Source organism: Schistocerca gregaria, chromosome 4, assembly GCF_023897955.1.
Source record: "Schistocerca gregaria isolate iqSchGreg1 chromosome 4, iqSchGreg1.2, whole genome shotgun sequence".
NCBI classification, from domain to species: Eukaryota; Metazoa; Arthropoda; class Insecta; order Orthoptera; family Acrididae; genus Schistocerca; species Schistocerca gregaria.
In genome coordinates this window covers 561,955,664-561,974,178 of record NC_064923.1, presented here as the reverse complement: position 1 = coordinate 561,974,178, position 18,515 = coordinate 561,955,664, and the positions used below count along the sequence as shown (strand labels likewise).

General features: G+C 44.3%; 1 protein-coding gene across 8 annotated transcripts in view; it reads right to left on the bottom strand.

Moving 5' to 3' along the window:
* LOC126267949 (transcriptional protein SWT1) overlaps positions 1-18,515 on the bottom strand; it is a 275,635-nt gene that overhangs the window by 30,471 nt on the left and 226,649 nt on the right. For 7 of the 8 annotated variants that reach the window (XM_049973281.1, XM_049973275.1, XM_049973278.1 and 4 more), the window contains one exon: positions 5,660-5,742. In XM_049973281.1, coding sequence (XP_049829238.1) covers positions 5,660-5,742 — 83 coding nt within the window. Of the gene's footprint in view, positions 1-2,147; positions 2,421-5,659; positions 5,743-18,515 lie in introns of all 8 variants that reach the window. The other variant, XR_007549053.1, reaches the window with a different exon arrangement.

Genomic DNA, 18,515 nt, shown 5'->3' with positions numbered 1-18,515 from the left:
TGTTTAATGAATTTGACTTAACTAAATGAAAATGAAAAATATAACATATCAGATGCTAATGTAATAAACAAATCTGTAAAGCATGTAATGGAAAAAAAAAAAAAGAGTCACAATTGACGCTACTCTGAGGAGTAACGCCAATTTCCCTGGCGGGGGAGGTGTTGTAACCGCAGAAAAGCCAAGTCTAAATGCAGTTGTTCTCAGACGATACACCAGAAATCATACGGGGAGATAGAGTTAACAGGGGACACCAGGCGTGTCAGAGGGGTCACAAAAGATAACGACGCAGCCAGATAGCCGAGGCGGCGGTCCAAGCGGCCAGGCAGCTGCGCGTGATAAGCAAGGAAGCAGACTCAGCTATTAAGATAAAAAGGGCGCTCTGGGCAGGTCCCTTAAGCAATAACTTACAGTATCAACACTCTTGGCTAGAGGGAGAAGTCTGGGAGCGGAGAGAGAAAGAAAGAGGGCCCTAGGTGGGGACCGCACTACGTCATGAGGAGCCAATGAAGGGCTCAGGACGCAGTGCGTGACCATATAGGGAGAGGCCCCTCTACCCCTCCACCCAGCTTCTGAAGAAAAGTACTGAAGTTAATACTAAAACAATCCCTAATAAGGAAAAGTTGCACTCGACGCTACGTCATGCCAAGCGCTGGCGGGGTCGAAGGGGAAGAGCTAACAAAACTCGGAGGCACGCCGCTCCGGGGATCTCTCTCTCTCGGGTTTAGGCAGCGACGGTAGTCAGCGTGAGTAGCAGCCGACTTGGGCTGAGGGCGGGCTGCAGGCAGACAGTTGGAGATAGTCGCCGATGAGCGTTTAGGCAGCGACCGCGGGACTCTGACGTAGGGTGCTAGTGTGGGCAGCAAAGTGCTGGAAAGTTCTATCAGGCAGCCAGAACGGTGGAAGACAGTCACCGTCTCTGTAATGGGCTTGGCTATTCTGTAGGTACAATCACTACGCAGTTAGGGTGATCTGTATTCTTTATGAATAAATTAGAACTTTTATAACGTCCATACGAGTTTACTTCTACCAACATCCTAGCCTTGTACCTTCACACCAGGGAATTTAACATCTTAGCCAGATCAAAAGTCTCCCTCTCAATTAGGTCAACCGGCTAATTCCCGTTTACGAACCGTGTCGCTCAATCCCTCGCAAAACCCACGCTTGGGACGCAACAATGTCTTGCTTGTTACAGACAATGGTCCTGCCTGTTCTCCTGTCCTAAAAGAGCACCTCCTTGAAGAATTTCAATTCATCAAGATACTATTTCTGCCTCCCAACACACCTCCATTACACCAGCTGATGGACCAGCAGATTATTTCTAACTTAAAGAAGCTCTGCAGTAAAGCACCCTTTGAGCATTGCTTTGAGTTGACTGAAGACACCAATCTCTCACTGAGAGTGTTTGGGAAATATCAGTTCAACACTGTTTCCTGCTTCAAGATGGTCCAAAATGCACGGTAAGGGGTTAGCAAGAGAACTCTCAATTCTGCTTGGAAGAGGCTGCGGCCAGAGTGTATTGTCAAATGTGACTCTGAGGCATTTGAGTCAGTACCTGTGGCGCCTGAAGTCAAAGAGACTGTGTTTTTGGCCAAGAGCATGGGACTAGAAGTGGATAACAATGATATTGAGGAACGTGTGGTACATTACAGCCAAGAAAAGACCTCTGAAGAGGTTATGCAGTTGCTGTGTGTTTCACAACAGGAAGATGTGGTGGACAGGAGTTGTTGTTCCTCTTCTTCTTCTTCTTCTTCTTCTTCAGAGGAGGAGGAGGAGGAGGAGGAGGAGGAGGAGGCAGCAATCTTCTGGCATAATAAGAGAAATGCTGAAAACATGGGAATTGGTTGCATCATAAACTATCTGACAATAAAACTGTGTTACATTTTCCCCAAGTGTTGAAGAATCAGCAAAAACAAATGACTATAGATAGCTTCCTAGTAATAAAGAATTAGTTATGTATAATTTTCTTTGAATAAGTGGCATGAATAAGACAGAACTTTTAGTAATTTTTCTGCATGGAATACATTATCATATTTTAAGTTAATTTATATGGGATAAATTGTTTCACTTAACAAATGTTTTACACTACAAGTAAGATTCTAGAAACAATTATGCTCACCATGTGAGATAAAAGTCACCTTTATACTAACTTATAATCGCCTGGTGCTTCCTTTCAGAAGGTTCAAGTGGCATCCTGGAGACATTTTTGTTGGTGGCTCAGAAGTCCGATGTGAGAGCCGACTTGGCGCCCACAAGCGAGGAAAATATGAGTCACTCCAGCAGCAGGGTTAGTCGTAAGCTCATGTCTGCACGATCGTTTCTCAGCTAAGTTGTCAAGCCATACTTGGTCATGCATCTTGCTTGCATCTGCAGTCAGTTTCCTCCATTTGCTGCGATCATCAGCGAGTTGCTCCCACTTGTCACTGTCAATATTAAAGGCGCATATCTCACACTTGATGCAATCCTTAAAGTGCAGTGATTGTCTTCCACAAGATCTCTTTGCTCCTGTTATTTTACTGAGTAATGTGCACCGGGGCAGATGGGAATGGTCCATACGATGCAGATGTCCTAACCACCGCAGGCGACATTGCTTGAGTGTGGCAGTGATACTTTGTTGTTCTACAGTTTTCAGAACCACATCATTTTGTCACATGATCCTTCCATGATATTCCCAAGATGCTCCATAAGCACCACAGGTGAAGGGTGTTGGGCTTTCGTTCCTGTTTGTCATACAATATCCTAGTCTCAGCTCCATACAGGAGAATACTCAGCACATGATTGATACACAATTATTTTTGTCGACAATGTAAGATGTTTGCTGTTCCATGCTCGTGTGCAAAACTTTTCGAAAGTGCTGGCAGCCTTTCCTATTCGTGCATTTATCTCATCATCCAAGGAGAGATCTTCTGCCATTATTGAACCAAGATAGCAGAATTTATCGACTGCCTTCAACAAGGAGCCATCCAGTTTGATGGCAGGCACATCCGTGTATCCTTGTGTCATGACAACCGTCTTCTTTACATTTATAGACATGGAGAAGAGCTTGCATGCAGTAGAGAATTTATCCACAAGCTCTTGCAGATTGTCTTGAGTATGCGCTACAAATGAAGCATCATCAGCAAATAAAAGGCTATTTACAAGCAAGTCTTCTTGGAAGTGCTTGGATCTCAGTAGAGAAATGTTGTAGAGCTTCCCATCAGCTCTGGTATACAGATGAATGCCCAGATTAGTTTCACCAAAAGAAACTTTGGGAAGTTTATAACAGCAGAGGATAATGCATTGCCCAGTCACAAGCCAATAAAAGACTGTCTCACATTGCTATTCTGTGCAAATGCAAGCAACAAATTGAAAATTAAACCACTGCTTTTTTACCTTTCAGAAACTCCACAAGCCTTCAAGAAGTGTCAAGTCCAGAACAGCGGGTTAAATATAATGTGGAGGTCCAACAATAAGCCTTGGGTGACACTTGATCCTTTTTTGATTAGATCAATGTTGTATCATATTTTCGCCAAGTGTTGAAGTGTCGGTAGAAACAAATGAATGTAGATAGCTTCCTAGCATAAAAGAATTAGGTATGTATTGGGAATAGTAAAGTACATAATACTGAATGTATAATTTTCTTAGAATAAAAGGTATGAATAAGATAAAAGTTTTAGTACTTTTTCTGCATGGAATGCATTATTGTATTTTACATTAATTTATATGGGATGGATTGTTTTGCTTAACAACTGTTTTGTACTACAAGTAAGATTATGGAATGAACTATGCTCTGTATGTGAGATTCCACTGTACTTACTTTGCCTGATAATGATAAGCTTTGTATTAATTTCATTGTAAAAATGTATAATGTATGTAAATATTATTCACTGTTCCAAAATTTTAGTATAATTAATGATTTGTGGCAAATTTATATGGGCTGACTGTACTATGCATTTTTGTGAGTAATTCTTCTTTTCCATTGGAGTATTTCTAAATTCAGTACCTTATTATTATTAATATTATTATAGGCCTGATTTTTCTGAATCCATCCCCCCCCCCCCCCCCCCCCCCCCCCCCGCGTGACGTGCGCGCGTGTGCGTGTGTGTGTAACTTACCGTGAGGAAAGATATCCTGTTGAATAAAGCACTCCCCAACTTCCTCAGACATGGGGTGGGGGACTCAACAACAAGACACACAAAAATTATCAAAAGGAAACCATCCTATTCTGGTTACAGATAGTGAGTACACGTAACCGCACAGTTCACAGCACTTGAGGATGAAGACTGGGTTGGTCATCAAAACATTGTGCTAAAACTGAATCAACAACTCAGCTGTGCACCTGGGAGCACAAAAGATATTGGTGTCGTATCAATAATTTTTGCAATTGCTGGGCCAACTGTTGACAGCTGTGATGACATTTAATAAATGTGGGTAGGGTTGGCAGCCAGAAGGAGCAAGATGTAAAGCATTGGTCTGGACCACTTAGCCAAAATCCAACCAAACTTGGTACACATATGACTTAACACCTGGAAGAAAGATATGCTGTGGGATTAGGATAGTCTTAGCAGTCAAAGCTAAGTTAGGATTGGTATTTCAGTTCCCCTCATAGTTGTCCCCTCTTTGGCAGCCCCTCTTAGAGGTCTGGATGAGGTGCTAATCTGAAATATTTTGCCAATGAAGAAATAATCATGACACTTTTTCAATTTCAGGCATCACTTCCTGTGGATACACATTATTTGTATTTAATGCTATGAAATATATTACCTTCTATTGATTCTTCCACCTTAAGGGCCAGTTTCCTATCCTAAGGGATGGTCTCTGTTCCTCTGCCATCTTTGGCAAAGCTGTTGGCTGAATGAGGGTGACTCACTATCCCAGACTACTACTTTTATTCAAAATCTAAGCTGCGGTTGGTATCCAATCATAGACCTGACACCTTTTTGTTAGTAGCCAATACCATGGTAATTCCAGAGCCAATTTTATTGTCTGAGGTAGGTAATGATGCCTTCAATACAGGACTTGTAATGTGACAAACTGCACAAGGTGATAACAGTGTACATGCAGCTCTGGACAGATGGTCTCTTGCAACTGGTGACTATGATGTCTTCATATTTATTAAGTTCTGTCATCTTCTCTCACAAATATAGGAGTGTTTGTGTCTGTCCTCACTGGATGTAAAGAAACAACTGAGAAAAAGTCTGTTCAAATTAAATATAAACTAACAACTGAGAAATATTTTTAAGCATATCAGTTCTGACAGCCGTGTATCTCATAAGATAGCCCTTCACAATGAATTTTTTTAATTTCAATCCTGTGAATTTATTCTACTGAATATAGCATAACCAAAAATAACAGAAGAATTTACTGATGAAGTACCTACTACAATTTGATGCATTATAGTAATCATGGAAGACAGTATAATAGAAACCATAGACCTCTTTCATTCAATTCACTTAGGTAGGTGCATTAATTTTAATTTAATTAAGTTTGTGAGAATGGGCACTATATCAGAAAACAGCTTCAGCATTGCAATTAAGTTTTTCTTCAAGTTCTTCAGATACATGTTTTCTAAATCTCTTCCACAACATGAATATAGAACATATGTGTCTTACTTCAAAATACCAAATTTACCTTTAGGTTTCTGTATAAGCCATGCTGTTTAGAAAATTTTGTTTGTACATACCTTTTTCAGAAAAATGATCAACAGCTTGCCTCATTATAACTCCACAATTATGGAACTGTTCTTTAATTTCCTTAAGTATATCACTGTGGGAGAAAAAGAAATAAATTACAAGTACAGATTTGAGGTAAGACTTTGCAAAAAATATAATTCAACATGGTTAAAGTCTATGTAATAGACGATAAATCTAGTGCATAAAGTAATTAATTGTATGATCTCAAATAGTTGCCATTTTCCTTACAGCTATAGCAGTTACTTTATAATGAATAATTCCAGGTAAGCTGCAAATACTATAATTAGTACCGTTTCTTCTTTACTACAAGCTTATTTCAGCTATAGCACCATTCTCTAGAAAATGTCTAGCTGGAATAGACATCCATACTGCATTTACCTACATCTACATTTATACTCCGCTAACAACCCAACGGTCTGTAGCCGAGGACACTTTACATGCCACTGTCATTACCTCCCTTTTCTGTTTCAGTCACGTATGGTTCGCGGGAAGAACGACTGTCTGAAGGCCTCCGTGCGCACTCGAATCCCTCTAATTTTACATTTGTGATCTCCTCGGGAGGTATAAGTAGTGGGAAGCAATATATTCAATACCTCATCCAGAAACGCACCCTCTTGAAACCTGGCAAGCAAGCTACACTGCAATGCAGAGCGCCTCTCTTGCAGAGTCTGCCACTTGAGTTTGCTAAACATCTCCGTAACGCTATCACGGTTACCAAATAACCCTGTGACGAAACGCGCCACTCTTCTTTGGATCTTCCCTATCAACTACGTCGAGCCGATCTGGTACAGATTCCACATTGATGAGCAATACTCAAGTATAGGTCAAAGGAGTGTTTTGTAGGCCACCTCCTTTGTTGATGGACTACATTTTCTAAGGACTCTCCCAATGAATCTCAACTTAGTACCCGCCTTACCAACAATTAATTTTATATGATCATTCCACACGCATACTCCCTGATATTTTAAAGAAGTAACTGCTACCAGTGTTTGTTCCGCTATCATATAATCATACAATAAAGGATCGTTCTTTCTATGTATTCGCAATACATTACATTTGTCAATGTTAAGGGTCAGTTGCCACTCCCTGCACCAAGTGCCTATCCGCTGCAGATCTTCCTGCATTTTGCTACAATTTTCTAATGTTGCAACTTCTCTGTATACTACAGCATCATCCGCGAAAAGCCGCATGGAACTTCCGACACTATCTACTAGGTCATTTATATATATTGTGAGAAGCAAGTGTCCCATAACACTCCCCTGTGGCACGCCAGAGGTTACTTTAACGTCTGTAGACGTCTCTCCATTGATAACAACATGCTGTGTTCTGTTTGCTAAAAACTCTTCAATCCAGCCACACAACTGGTCTGATATTCCATAGGCTCTTACTTTGTTAATCAGGCGACAGTGCGGAACTGTATCGAACGCCTTCCGGAAGTCAAGGAAAATAGCATCTACCTGGGAGCCTGTATCTAATATTTTCTGGGTCTCATGAACAAATAAAGCAAGTTGGGTCTCACACGATCGCTGTTTCCGGAATCCATGTTGATTCCTACAGAGAAGATTCTGGGTTTCCAAAAACGACATGATATGCGAGCAAAAAACATGTTCTAAAATTCTACAACAGATCGACGTCAGAGATATAGGTCTATAGTTTTGCGCATCTGCTCAACGACCCTTCTTGAAGATTGGGACTACCTGTGCTCTTTTCCAATCATTTGGAACCTTCCGTTCCTCTAGAGACTTGCGGTACACGGCTGTTAGAAGGGGGGAAAGTTCTTTCGCGTACTCTTTGTAGAATCGAATTGGTATCCCATCAGGTCCAGTGGACTTTCCTCTGTTGAGTGATTCCAGTTGCTTTTCTATTCCTTGGACACTTATTTCGATGTCAGCCATTTTTTCCTTTGTGTGAGGATTTATAGAAGGAACTGCAGTGGGGTCTTCCTCTGTGAAACAGCTTTGGAAAAAGGTGTTTACTATTTCAGCTTCACACGTTCAATGCCATCATCATCCCGGAGTGTCTGGATATGCTGTTTCGAGCCACTTACTGATTTAACGTAAGACCAGAACTTCCTAGGATTTTCTGTGAAGTCGGTACATAGAATTTTACTTTCGAATTCACTGAACGCTTCACGCATAGCCCTCCTTACGCTAACGTTGACATTGTTTAGCTTATGTTTGTCTGAGAAGTTTTGGCTGCGTTTACACTTGGAGTGAAGCTCTCTTTGCTCTCACAGTAGTTTCCTAACTTTGTTGTTGAACCACAGTGGGTTTTTTCCAGCCCCCCCCCCCCCCCCCCCCCCCAGTTTTACTCAGCACGTACCTGTCTAAAACGCATTTTACGATTGCCTTGAAGTTTTTCCATAAACACTCAACATTGTCAGTGTGTGAACAGAAATTTTTGTTTTGATCTGTTAGGTAGTCTGAAATCTGCCTTCTATTACTCTTGCTAAACAGATAAACCTTCCTCCCTTTTTTTATGTTCCTATTAACTTTCATATTCAGGGATGCTACAATGGCCTTATGATCACTGGTTCCCTGTTCTGCACTTACAGAGTTGAAAAGTTCGGGTCTGTTTGTTATCAGTAGGGCCAAGATGTTATCTCCACGAGTCGGTTCTCTGTTTAATTGCTCGAGGTAATTTTCGGATAGTGCATTCAGTATAATGTCACTTGATGCTCTGTCCCTACCACCCATCCTAAACATCTGAGTGTCCCAGTCTATATCTGGTAAATTGAAATCTCCACCTAAGACTACAACATGCTGAGAAAATTTATGTGAAATGCATTCCAGATTTTCTCTCAGTTGTTCTGCCACGAATGCAGCTGAGGTTGGTAACAGGAGCCAACGATTAACCTAGCTCGGTTGTTGAGTGTAACCTCCACCCATAATAATTCACAGAAACTATCCACTTCTACTTCACTACAGGATAAACTACTACTAACAGCGACAAACACACCACCACTGGCTGCATGCAATGTATCTTTTCTAAACAACGTCTGTGCCTTTGTAAAAATTTCGGCAGAATTTATCTCTGGCTTCAGCCAGCTTTCTGTACCTATAACGATTTCATCTTCGGTGCTTTCTATCAGCACTTGAATACCGATTGCTGCTTGGCTCCCGCATGTCCTGACTTTGCCCCACACCCTTTGAGGCTGCTGCCCTTTCTGTACTTGCCCGATGCCATCTAACCTAAAAAAAACGCCCAGTCCACGCCACACAACCCCTGCTACCTGTGTAGCCGCTTGCTGCGTGTAGTGGACTCCCGACCTATCCAGCGGAACCCAAAACCCCACCACCCTATGGCGCAAGTCGAGGAATTTGCAGCCCACATGGTCGCACAACTGTCTAAGCCTCTGATTCAGACCCTCCACTCGGCTCTGTACCAAAGGTCAGCAGTCAGTCCTGTTTACGATACTGGCAGTCTTCACCAAATCAGATAGCCGCCGGAAGCCAGAGAGCATTTCCTCCGATCCATAGTGACACACATCATTGGTGCCGACATGAGCGACCACCTGCAGATGGGTGCACCCTGTACCCTTCATGGCATCTGGAAGCACCCTTTCCACATCTTGAATGACTCCCCCCAGTATGCACACAGAGTGCAAGTTGGTTTTCTTCCCCTCTCTTGCTGCCATATCCCTAAGGGGCCCCATTAAGCACCTGACATTGGAGCTCCCAACTACCACTAAGCCCACCCTCTGCGACCGCCCAGATCTTGCAGACTGAGAGGCAACCTCTGGAACAGGACAAGCAGCCATGTCCGGCCGAAGATCAGTATCAGACTGAGACAGAGCCTGAAACCGGTTCGTCAGACAAACTGGAGAGGTCTTCCATTCAGCCCTCCGGATTGTCTTTCGCCCCCTGCCACACCTCGAGACGACCTTCCACTCTACCACAGGTGAGGGGTCAGCCTCAATGTGGGCAGTATCCCGGGCAGCCACAGTCGTAGTCCGATCGGGGGATGTGTGGGACGAGCTGGCCGGCCCCGACAAACCCCTATCCAGACTCCCACAGTAATGCCCATTGGCAACAGCCTCAAGCTGTGTGAACGAAGCCAACACTGCCTGAAGCTGGGAGCGAAGGGATGCCAATTCAGCCTGCATCCAAACACAGCAGTTGCAGTCCCTATCCATGCTAAAAACTGTTGTGCAAAGAACATCGGAACTAATCTACAGAGAGCACAAACAATTCAACACAAAATTTAAACGGTTATTAAAATACAAGATTGCTTTGTAAATGCAGTAATGCTGCAACTTTCGCACTGCTGGCACACTGCTCGGCGACGGAAGGAGACTACGCGAATTTACACTATTCAGGTACTAAAACGCGATGCTACAACTCTCAAATACTATAATACACCCAAAATTTATGAATTAAACAATGCAAATACCAAAAACACACAAAGAAATTAAGAATTAAACTATGTAACAAATAAGTGAGCTAAGAGTATACAACTTGCTGCTGCAGCTGCTTATCCAACGGCAGCAGGTAGCACACTGAGCACCTGAGAATGGTACTGTAGCCAAAACGTGCTTATAGTACAGAAAAAATAACACTACTTAAATTATTGCAGCTTTCCTCGAACTATTCATTGTAAACTATCATTTTATGATGTACTCTACACTGTAGACTGGTCATCATATTGCTATCAATTTCAGGGTCATGTGAGTCATCTTCAGGCAGCTGTTAGGCGTGCTTGGCATAATAAACTCAAGAAAATACATTTGCTTGATTTCAGCTGGACTCTGTTCCAAATACTTGTCAGATCTTGCTCTGTAAATATCTGTCAGCAAGTCTACTGATACCACAGAAAATCAGCTCATTAAAACCAGGCCACCTTGAGATGTTTCCTTGGCAGTCAAACGATACAACAAATACTCTCTCTCTCTCTCTCTCTCTCTCTCTCTCTCAAACACCACAGACAATGAGGACAACACAGAACAAGAAAGTCATAGACAAAGAGCAGAAAAGAGGAATTAAAAAACACACAGAGTGTTACAATGGTTGGCCAACCATGGTAACAAAAAAGGAAAAGTCAACCACCAAGAGACACACTAAAAACCCCAATCTAAACCCGTAGGCCAAAGGCCAGACTCAACACAAAAAAAGACACAAACCGTCAGATCGAGCGATAAAATCCCCCTGCGTGAATAAAACTCAAAACTAAGCCTGCCATGGCAGCATCGTCTGTAAAAAGTGCAAGGAGTATATCAGGCAGTGTAAACTGCTGCCCTAGTGCAGTTAAAAGCACAGTCCAACAAGAAGTGGACCACTGTCAACGCTGATCCACAGCGACACAGAGGCATGTCCTCGTGACGCAGTAAATGCTCATGCATAGCCAGGTATGGCCAATGCGTAGCTCGCAGAGAACAACTTAGTCCTTGCGAGAGGCTCGCGTGGAGGAGCACCAAACACCTGTAGTTTCCTTGATAACCCAAAGTTTGTTGGGTGAAGGCAAGGTGCACCATTCATCACTCCATGTACGAAGGACCTTCTGCTGCAAAACTGGCTAGAAATCACACTCCAAGAGGCCAATCTCCAGGGCCAGTGCATGGTCAGCCTGTTTGGCCAGCGTGTCACCACGTTCATCACGCGGGATGCTGACATGACCCAGGGTCCACATAAAAACCACGGAGCGGCCGCAACGGGCAAGAGTATGGATGGACTCCTGGATAGCCATCACCAGACGAGTGCGAGGTAAACATTGGTTGACAGCTAGTAAACTGCTCAGGGAGTCACTAGAGATAACATAGGACTCACCTGAGCAGGAGTGGATATACTCTAGGGCTTGAGAGATGGCTACCACCTCGGCAGTGAAAACACTGCAGCCAGTCAGCAATGAGCACTGTTCAGAATTATCCCCAAGAGTAATAGTATAACCAACTGGACCAGTAACCATCGAACCGGCAGTATAGGCCATGGCAGATCTATGAAATGCAGCAAGGATGGAAAGAAAGTGGGAGCGTAAGGTCTCAGGAGGGCCTGAGTCCTTCGGACCCTGTGCCAAATCCAGCCGAAGGCATGGGCGGGGCACACACCACGGGGGTATGCATATATGGGCCCGGAAAAGAGGTGGAAGAGGGAGAAACTGAAGCTCAGACACACACAGTGATCGTACACCCTGACAAGGACTGCTGTTCTGGAAGATGGACAACCAAATTGGGGAACAGGAGATGGTAATTGGGATGCCTGGGCAAGCTAAAAAGATGTGCAGCATAAGCAGGCAGAAGTCACTGGCGCCGGATCCGCAATGGAGGGACACCAGACTCCATAAGTATGCTGTTTACAGTGCTTGTACAGAAAGCTCCAGTTGCGAGTCAGATCCCACAGTGAAGTATGGGGTCAAACAACAGCAACACAGAAGGTGATGCCGAATAGTAAGCAAGGCTCCCATAATTGAGACGGGACTGAATCAACACCTGATACAATCATAGAAGGGTAGACCAATCGGCATTCCAGCTGGTGTGACACAAGCAATGAAGAGCATTAAGATTGTGCCAGCACATTTGTTTAAGCTGCCGAATATGAGGTAGCCAAGTCAACCGGGTATCGAAAACCAAGTCCAAAAACCGATGCGTCTCCACCACAGTAAGGGGTTCGCCATCAAGATAAAGCTGTGGCTCAGGGTGAATGCCACCAGAAATGCATGACGCAAGTCTGCCAAGAACTGGAAGCCATGTGCAATGGCCCAAGGTTGCGCCCTGCGGATAGCGTCCTGTAGCTGCCATTCAGCAACCGCAAAGCCATTGGAGCTATAGTACAGGCAAAAGTCATCAGTATACAAAGAAGCTGATATGGACATTTCCACAGCTGCAGCTAGCCCATTGATAGCAACTAAAAAGAGGCAACACTCAAGACAGAGCCCTCGACCCCATTCTCCTGGACTCGGGAGGAACCAACTTGCAACTTGCCATGTGGTATTGTATGCCTTCCGCATGTCAAAAAAGATGGCTACCAGATGCTGATACAGGCAAAGGCCATACAGATGGCAGAAAAGATTATCAGTGGCAGAGCAATCCTTACAGAACCCATCCTAAGACAGAGCCAGAAGACCCCGAGACTCAAGGAGACAACTCAACCTCCGGCTCAACATACGTTCAAGCAACTTGCACAAAATGTTGGCGAGGCTAATAGGGTGGTAGCTGTCCACCTCAGTGGGTTCTATCCAGGTTTCAACACTGGTATGATAATGCTTTCCCGCTACTGAGACGGGAACTCACTCTCAACCCAGACACAGTTGAAAAGGTCTAGGAGGTGTCGCCGGCAGTCCACCGATAGGTGTTTGAGCATCTGATACGGGATGCGATCCAGCCCAGGAGCCGTATCAGGGCAAGCGGCGAGGGCACTTTGGAATTCCCACTCACTGAATGGAGCATTGTACGAATCAGGGTGGCACGTATGGAATGAAAGGCTCCGCCGTTCCAACCGTTCTTTCAGGGAGCGGAAGGCCAGCAGGTAATTTGTAGAAGCAGAACTCTGAGCATAATGCTCTGCTAAGAGTTCTGCAATCATGTCTGATTCAGTACAGACTGCTCCATTCAGGGGAATCCCAGGTAAACTGAGGGGGGTCTGATTATCCACAGAGTCGCCTAATCTTGGCCAAAACTTGTGATGGAGAGGTACGGGTGCCAATGGTGGAGACATACCTTTCCCAGCACTTCTGCTTCCATTGGCAAATAAGGAGTTGGGCACGGAGCCGTTCAAATTTAATGAGGTGGTCCAGTGAAGGGTGCCACTTATGACAGTGGAGGGCGCGCCTGCGATTGCGAATCGCCTCAGTGATCTCTGATGACCACCAAGGCACAGTCCTCCGCCAAGGGGACCCAGAAGAACAGGGAATTGCAGATTCCGCTGCAGAAAGGATGCTACTGGTGACTGTGTGAACCACCAAATCAATGACATCATGAGAAAGAGGCTCAATAGTGGCAAAGGAGGCGAACGAGACCCAGTCAGCCTTATTCAAAGCCCATCTGGGGAGGCGCTCAGGTGAGTGACGCTGGAGCAGTGACAAACAGTAGAAGGCCAGGGCTGCAGACCGAAAGGTCGATGGCTGAGTACGTGCCTTGCGCCACACTGAAATGTGTGCACCATCATTTAAAAGAGAAAGGTTGAGCTGTGCCAACACTTGCTCAAAGACAGTGCCTTGGCCTGTTGCCACCAATCCACCCCCCAAAGGGTTATGGGCACTGAATTCACCCAGTAACAGGAAAGATGGTGGCAGTTGGGCTATCAGCGCAGCCAATACATGCAATGGGACATCACCATATGGTGGAAGATAGATACTGCAGATGGTAACTGCCTGCAACATCCACACCCTAACAGTGACAGCCTCTAAAGGCGTTTGAAGAGGCACATGCTCGCTGCAAAGAGAGAAGGACGTAGACGCTGACTCCACCAGATTCTTATAAAAACCTGGATAGCCACGGAGGGCGGGGGTTCACAACACCAGAAACCAAGTTCCCTGGAGTGCAATGCAAACGAAAGGGTGAAGGCTGATAAGTTGATGGAGCTCAGCATGGTGGTGGGAAAAAACCGCTTCAATTCCACTGGAGAATGACACTGTCCACGGCCGAAAAATGCATGAGGGGACCGAGGAGGCAGATTACGCTGCTGGGTCACCTGCTGCCACCGATTGAGTACCTGTGGGAGTGAAATCCATTGTGTCTGAGGACCCGGCGAGATCTAGGTCCTCAGCAAAAACCAGAATCTCCACTTCATCCTCAGATGCAATGCTGGTAAGTAGCGGTGGTGGTGGTGGTGGTGGTGGTGGTGGTGGTGGTGGTGGGGGTTCCACCGCAATATCCTTGGTCTTAGGAGCCTTCTTTTTCAACTTTTCGACTTTTCTCGCTGATCCTTTGGTTTCTCTGGCTGGGAGGCCTTCACAAATTCAGTTTCCAGGACTGAGGACGACCGTGAAGCCTTACGACCAGTTGCTTCTGGACACATCAGCCACTGGCGTGCTTCAGCCTTCCCACTAGGAGAAACCTGGGAAGGGAGGGACACAGGAAACCCTTTCCAAGCGAGAGGAACCAAAGAAATTGGATACTTCTCCAGCTTAGAAGTGGGGAAGACATTCCCAATGGTTGGAAGGGGGGGAGGGGGGGGGGTGCTCCCGAATTAGGTGGTGCAGGAGCAACAGGGAGGGAAGTGCCCCCCACCATAAACGGGGCAGGTGTAGCCTTCCAGCTCTCTGAGAGACGACTGTTGTAGTTGGAGCTGATGGGGCTAGGGTTAGAACAGTGGCAGCAGCAGTGTAAGAGGAGGTCATATGAACAGGATGGAGGCATTTAACCTTCTGATTAGCCTCAGTGTAGGTCAGTCGGTAAAGGGACGTATATTCGAAAGATTTTCCTCTCTTTCTGTAAAATCCTGCAGTCTGGCAAGCAAGGTGAATGATGCTCTCCACAGTTGACACAGATATGAGGCCGAGCACATGGAGTATTGGGGTGTGATGGGCGTCTGAAATCTTTACATATGAGGCTGGAAGTACAGCGGGAAGACATATGGCCGAACTTCCAGCACCACATTGGGGAAGGGATATACGGCTTGACATCACAGTGGTAGACCATTACCTTGACCTTCTCAGGCAATGTATCACCCTCAAAGGCCAAGATGAAGGCATCAGTGGCAACCCGATTATCCCTTAGACCCCAATGAAAGTGCCGGACAAAATGAATACCTCGCCACTCTAAATTGGCGCACAGCTTATCATCAGACTGCAAAAGAAGGTCCCTGTGGAATATAATACCCTAGATCACATGTTAACTCTTATGGGGCACAAGTGAGTAATGCCCGTGACTGGACAGAGGATGCAATTTTTATCAAAACCGACCCAGAGCGCAAATGCCCTCCACCTCCCCAAACTTGTCCCCTAAATGCTCTACAAAGAACTGAGGCTTTATCATCATGAAAAGCTCCCTATCAGCTCTCGTACATACTAGGTACCGGGGCGAATAAGCTTCACTGCCAATCGTAGCCTTTCGTTCCTCCCATGGTGTGGCCAGGAAGGGGAACGATTTGGAGTCATATGTGTTTGCATTAAATTGAGCCCTCGAATGCTTAAGAGACTGCTGATGGTTGGCCACCAGCAAGATATGATGCATCACGCTTCACTGATTGTGGGTCATCCGCCCTGATGCCACCCACTCCGACTAAGGGCCCTCCCCACTGGCGCCACCTAGCCTCAGGGAAGTCCACCTGGCAGGATGGCCATTGCTGGGAGTCTCGATGCTCCTGGGAGATAGGCATCTACTCCTTGGCATACTTGGGGAGTTAATGGCACAGGCATCAGCAGAGCGATCCCTGTGTTGGCAGGGAGCTACAAACAACAGGGTACATGGCGGCTCCACCACAGCAGACTGGCTACCGTGCTGGATATCAGATGCAAGGAAGTCCATGGACATCGTCGGTGCAGAAAGCGACACTGTCTATTGCATGGTGGAAAACGCACCCAGGGATGTATCCTCGCCCAAGAGGTGGAGTGCTCTTCGAAAAAATTTTGAAATTGGAAGTCAAATCCTACAGGGGACCCATCACAGAAAAGCCGAAACGTTGGAGACTCCTTTCAGTCACCTCTTACGACACACAGGAATACCACGGGCCAATTCTAACCTCTGAACCCGCAGGTGTGTGTGTGTGTGTGTGTGTGTGTGTGTGTGTGTGTGTGTGTGTGAGAGAGAGAGAGAGAGAGAGAGAGAGAGAGAGAGAGATATTCATAACAACATAGTGATTGACTTTTTTCTCACTGTTTAAAACTGGCCTCCCAGCTTAATTTCTGTCAACCCTCTCTTCTGCTTTTCAAACTTCAAAGAGGACTTCCTGCATACTTCACTACAGCAACATTCCTAAAATAGTGTTTCATGAAGAAATGACTTAGCATACACTCCAGATTCATTTTGGAAACAACTCCTTGGATGTTAGTTGGAGTTTCACAATATCATCCCCCCCCCCCCCCCCCCCCCCCCCCAGGAATGCTAGTCCAACTGAAGCTGTCAGAGCAAGCCATGGTTTGTATCTGTATAGCTTTGTTGACAGGACCAGACATATTTGCCATCAAATTGGCAGCCAGAGGGATCATGAAGATGCCAAGAGCATCAAGTTCTTGGTATTCCTGTTATTGTTAGCAATATAAAAAGAAAGATTTTTTTTTGGGGGGGGGGGGGGGGGGGGGGAGGGGGGAAGAGCTTTTAGTCAGTACTGAGATCTTCAAAGGTCAAGAGTAGTAATCTGATCTTGTTATTAAAAGTGTTATGACGTTACATGATGCTGCGTGCATTGTGTTCAAATAAATCTTTCACGTATTTTTTTGAATTAATTTGAAGAAACTGGTGTTCTGATTTTTCTTTAAAATTTTGTGAAGATAATTTACGAAAAAGTTGTAATCGAAAAAGTAATACTATTTTACAAAACACACTGATAAAGATGGGATTTAATTTGACATTTCAAAAAAGATAGAAGTTATCTTTGGATATTAAAAAAATCTTATGCAAGTGGACAAGTGTTTTTTTTAATCTGATTGTGATAAGAAATCAGTCTAATGTGGTAACTGATACTCAAATATGCTTTAGGTAGAACATTCTAAACAGTTCAATGAAGTGAATGTTGAAGTTTAAATATAATCTGCATTTAATATGAGAGGAGGATATTAAGTATCAGAAGCTATATCACTCAACTGTGCAGAAGTAATGACCTCTGGTGAAAACAAATTATGTGGTTTATAAATAAAAAGTGCAGAAGTCTGAAATTTCATGATGTATGCCAATATCTCTCCAATATGTGAAGAATTTTCAAATCAAAGAGCCAATGTTTACAAAAAATGGATGATACACTAATTGTTTTATATTTAAAAAAAAGATAATGTGACTAACCGAGTTGATGGATCATAAGAATACTGCAGTTACGGGTGATCACTGGGTCAGTACAGCAACGGGATAATGAAGGAATTCGGGTGTGGCTGATTTCATAATTGGTTTATGTAAATAACATTATTTACCTGGTACATTATAGAACTAATTCCCACATTGAGAATGTGAAAGCTTATAAGAACCTAGCAGTATTAAATTACCTTTGGATGTAAGTGAGATATGATCCATATGGTTGTAAATTGCAATCTGACAAAGAGTAGGTATGTCATCTTAAGTACGTACTGCTGGCTGAATAAAGAGGATATCCCACATTAAGATCACTACAATACTACCACGAACAACACATGAATCCAAATCAGAAATGGGTTACTAACTTCTTCCCGCTGAGCAATACACACAAGGGCAGGAAAGCATAGTTAAATACTATTGGTGAAGAATTAGCCCTGTCACAGAGCTGATTTACAAGCTCTGCATCATGTTTTGGAGACATCCTTAGGCCAAATAGCATAAATGATTTACAGAAACCACAGAAAATCTAAATCTGATTGGCTGGAAGGAGATTTAAACCTCTGTCCTCTTGAATGAAAGTTCAGAGCTTAACTATTTAAGTATATGATCATTGCAGAAGAGTAGATGCCAATCATAAACACCTGGGTCCCTTGACAAGTTACAAAACACTAACTCTGAAGACTGGACACATAAACAAAAATTATTTCTGAGAACTGTCTATATCAACTTTTGGCAACCCGCAACTATTTTGTGTGCCCCAAACAGCCATAATTTTTTGGTCACTATAAAGGGAACAAATACAGCAGAGATTTTAAGTGTTTTCATATAGCACGTAGAGCTCACAACAAACCATTTGGAAAAAGAAGCTAATAATTCCAATGTGATCTGTAGGTTGCAGTTTTAACAATTACGACCCATTTACATTGTCATTCATTGTATAGTGTGGGAGAATCAGCTTCATTAAGGCTAGC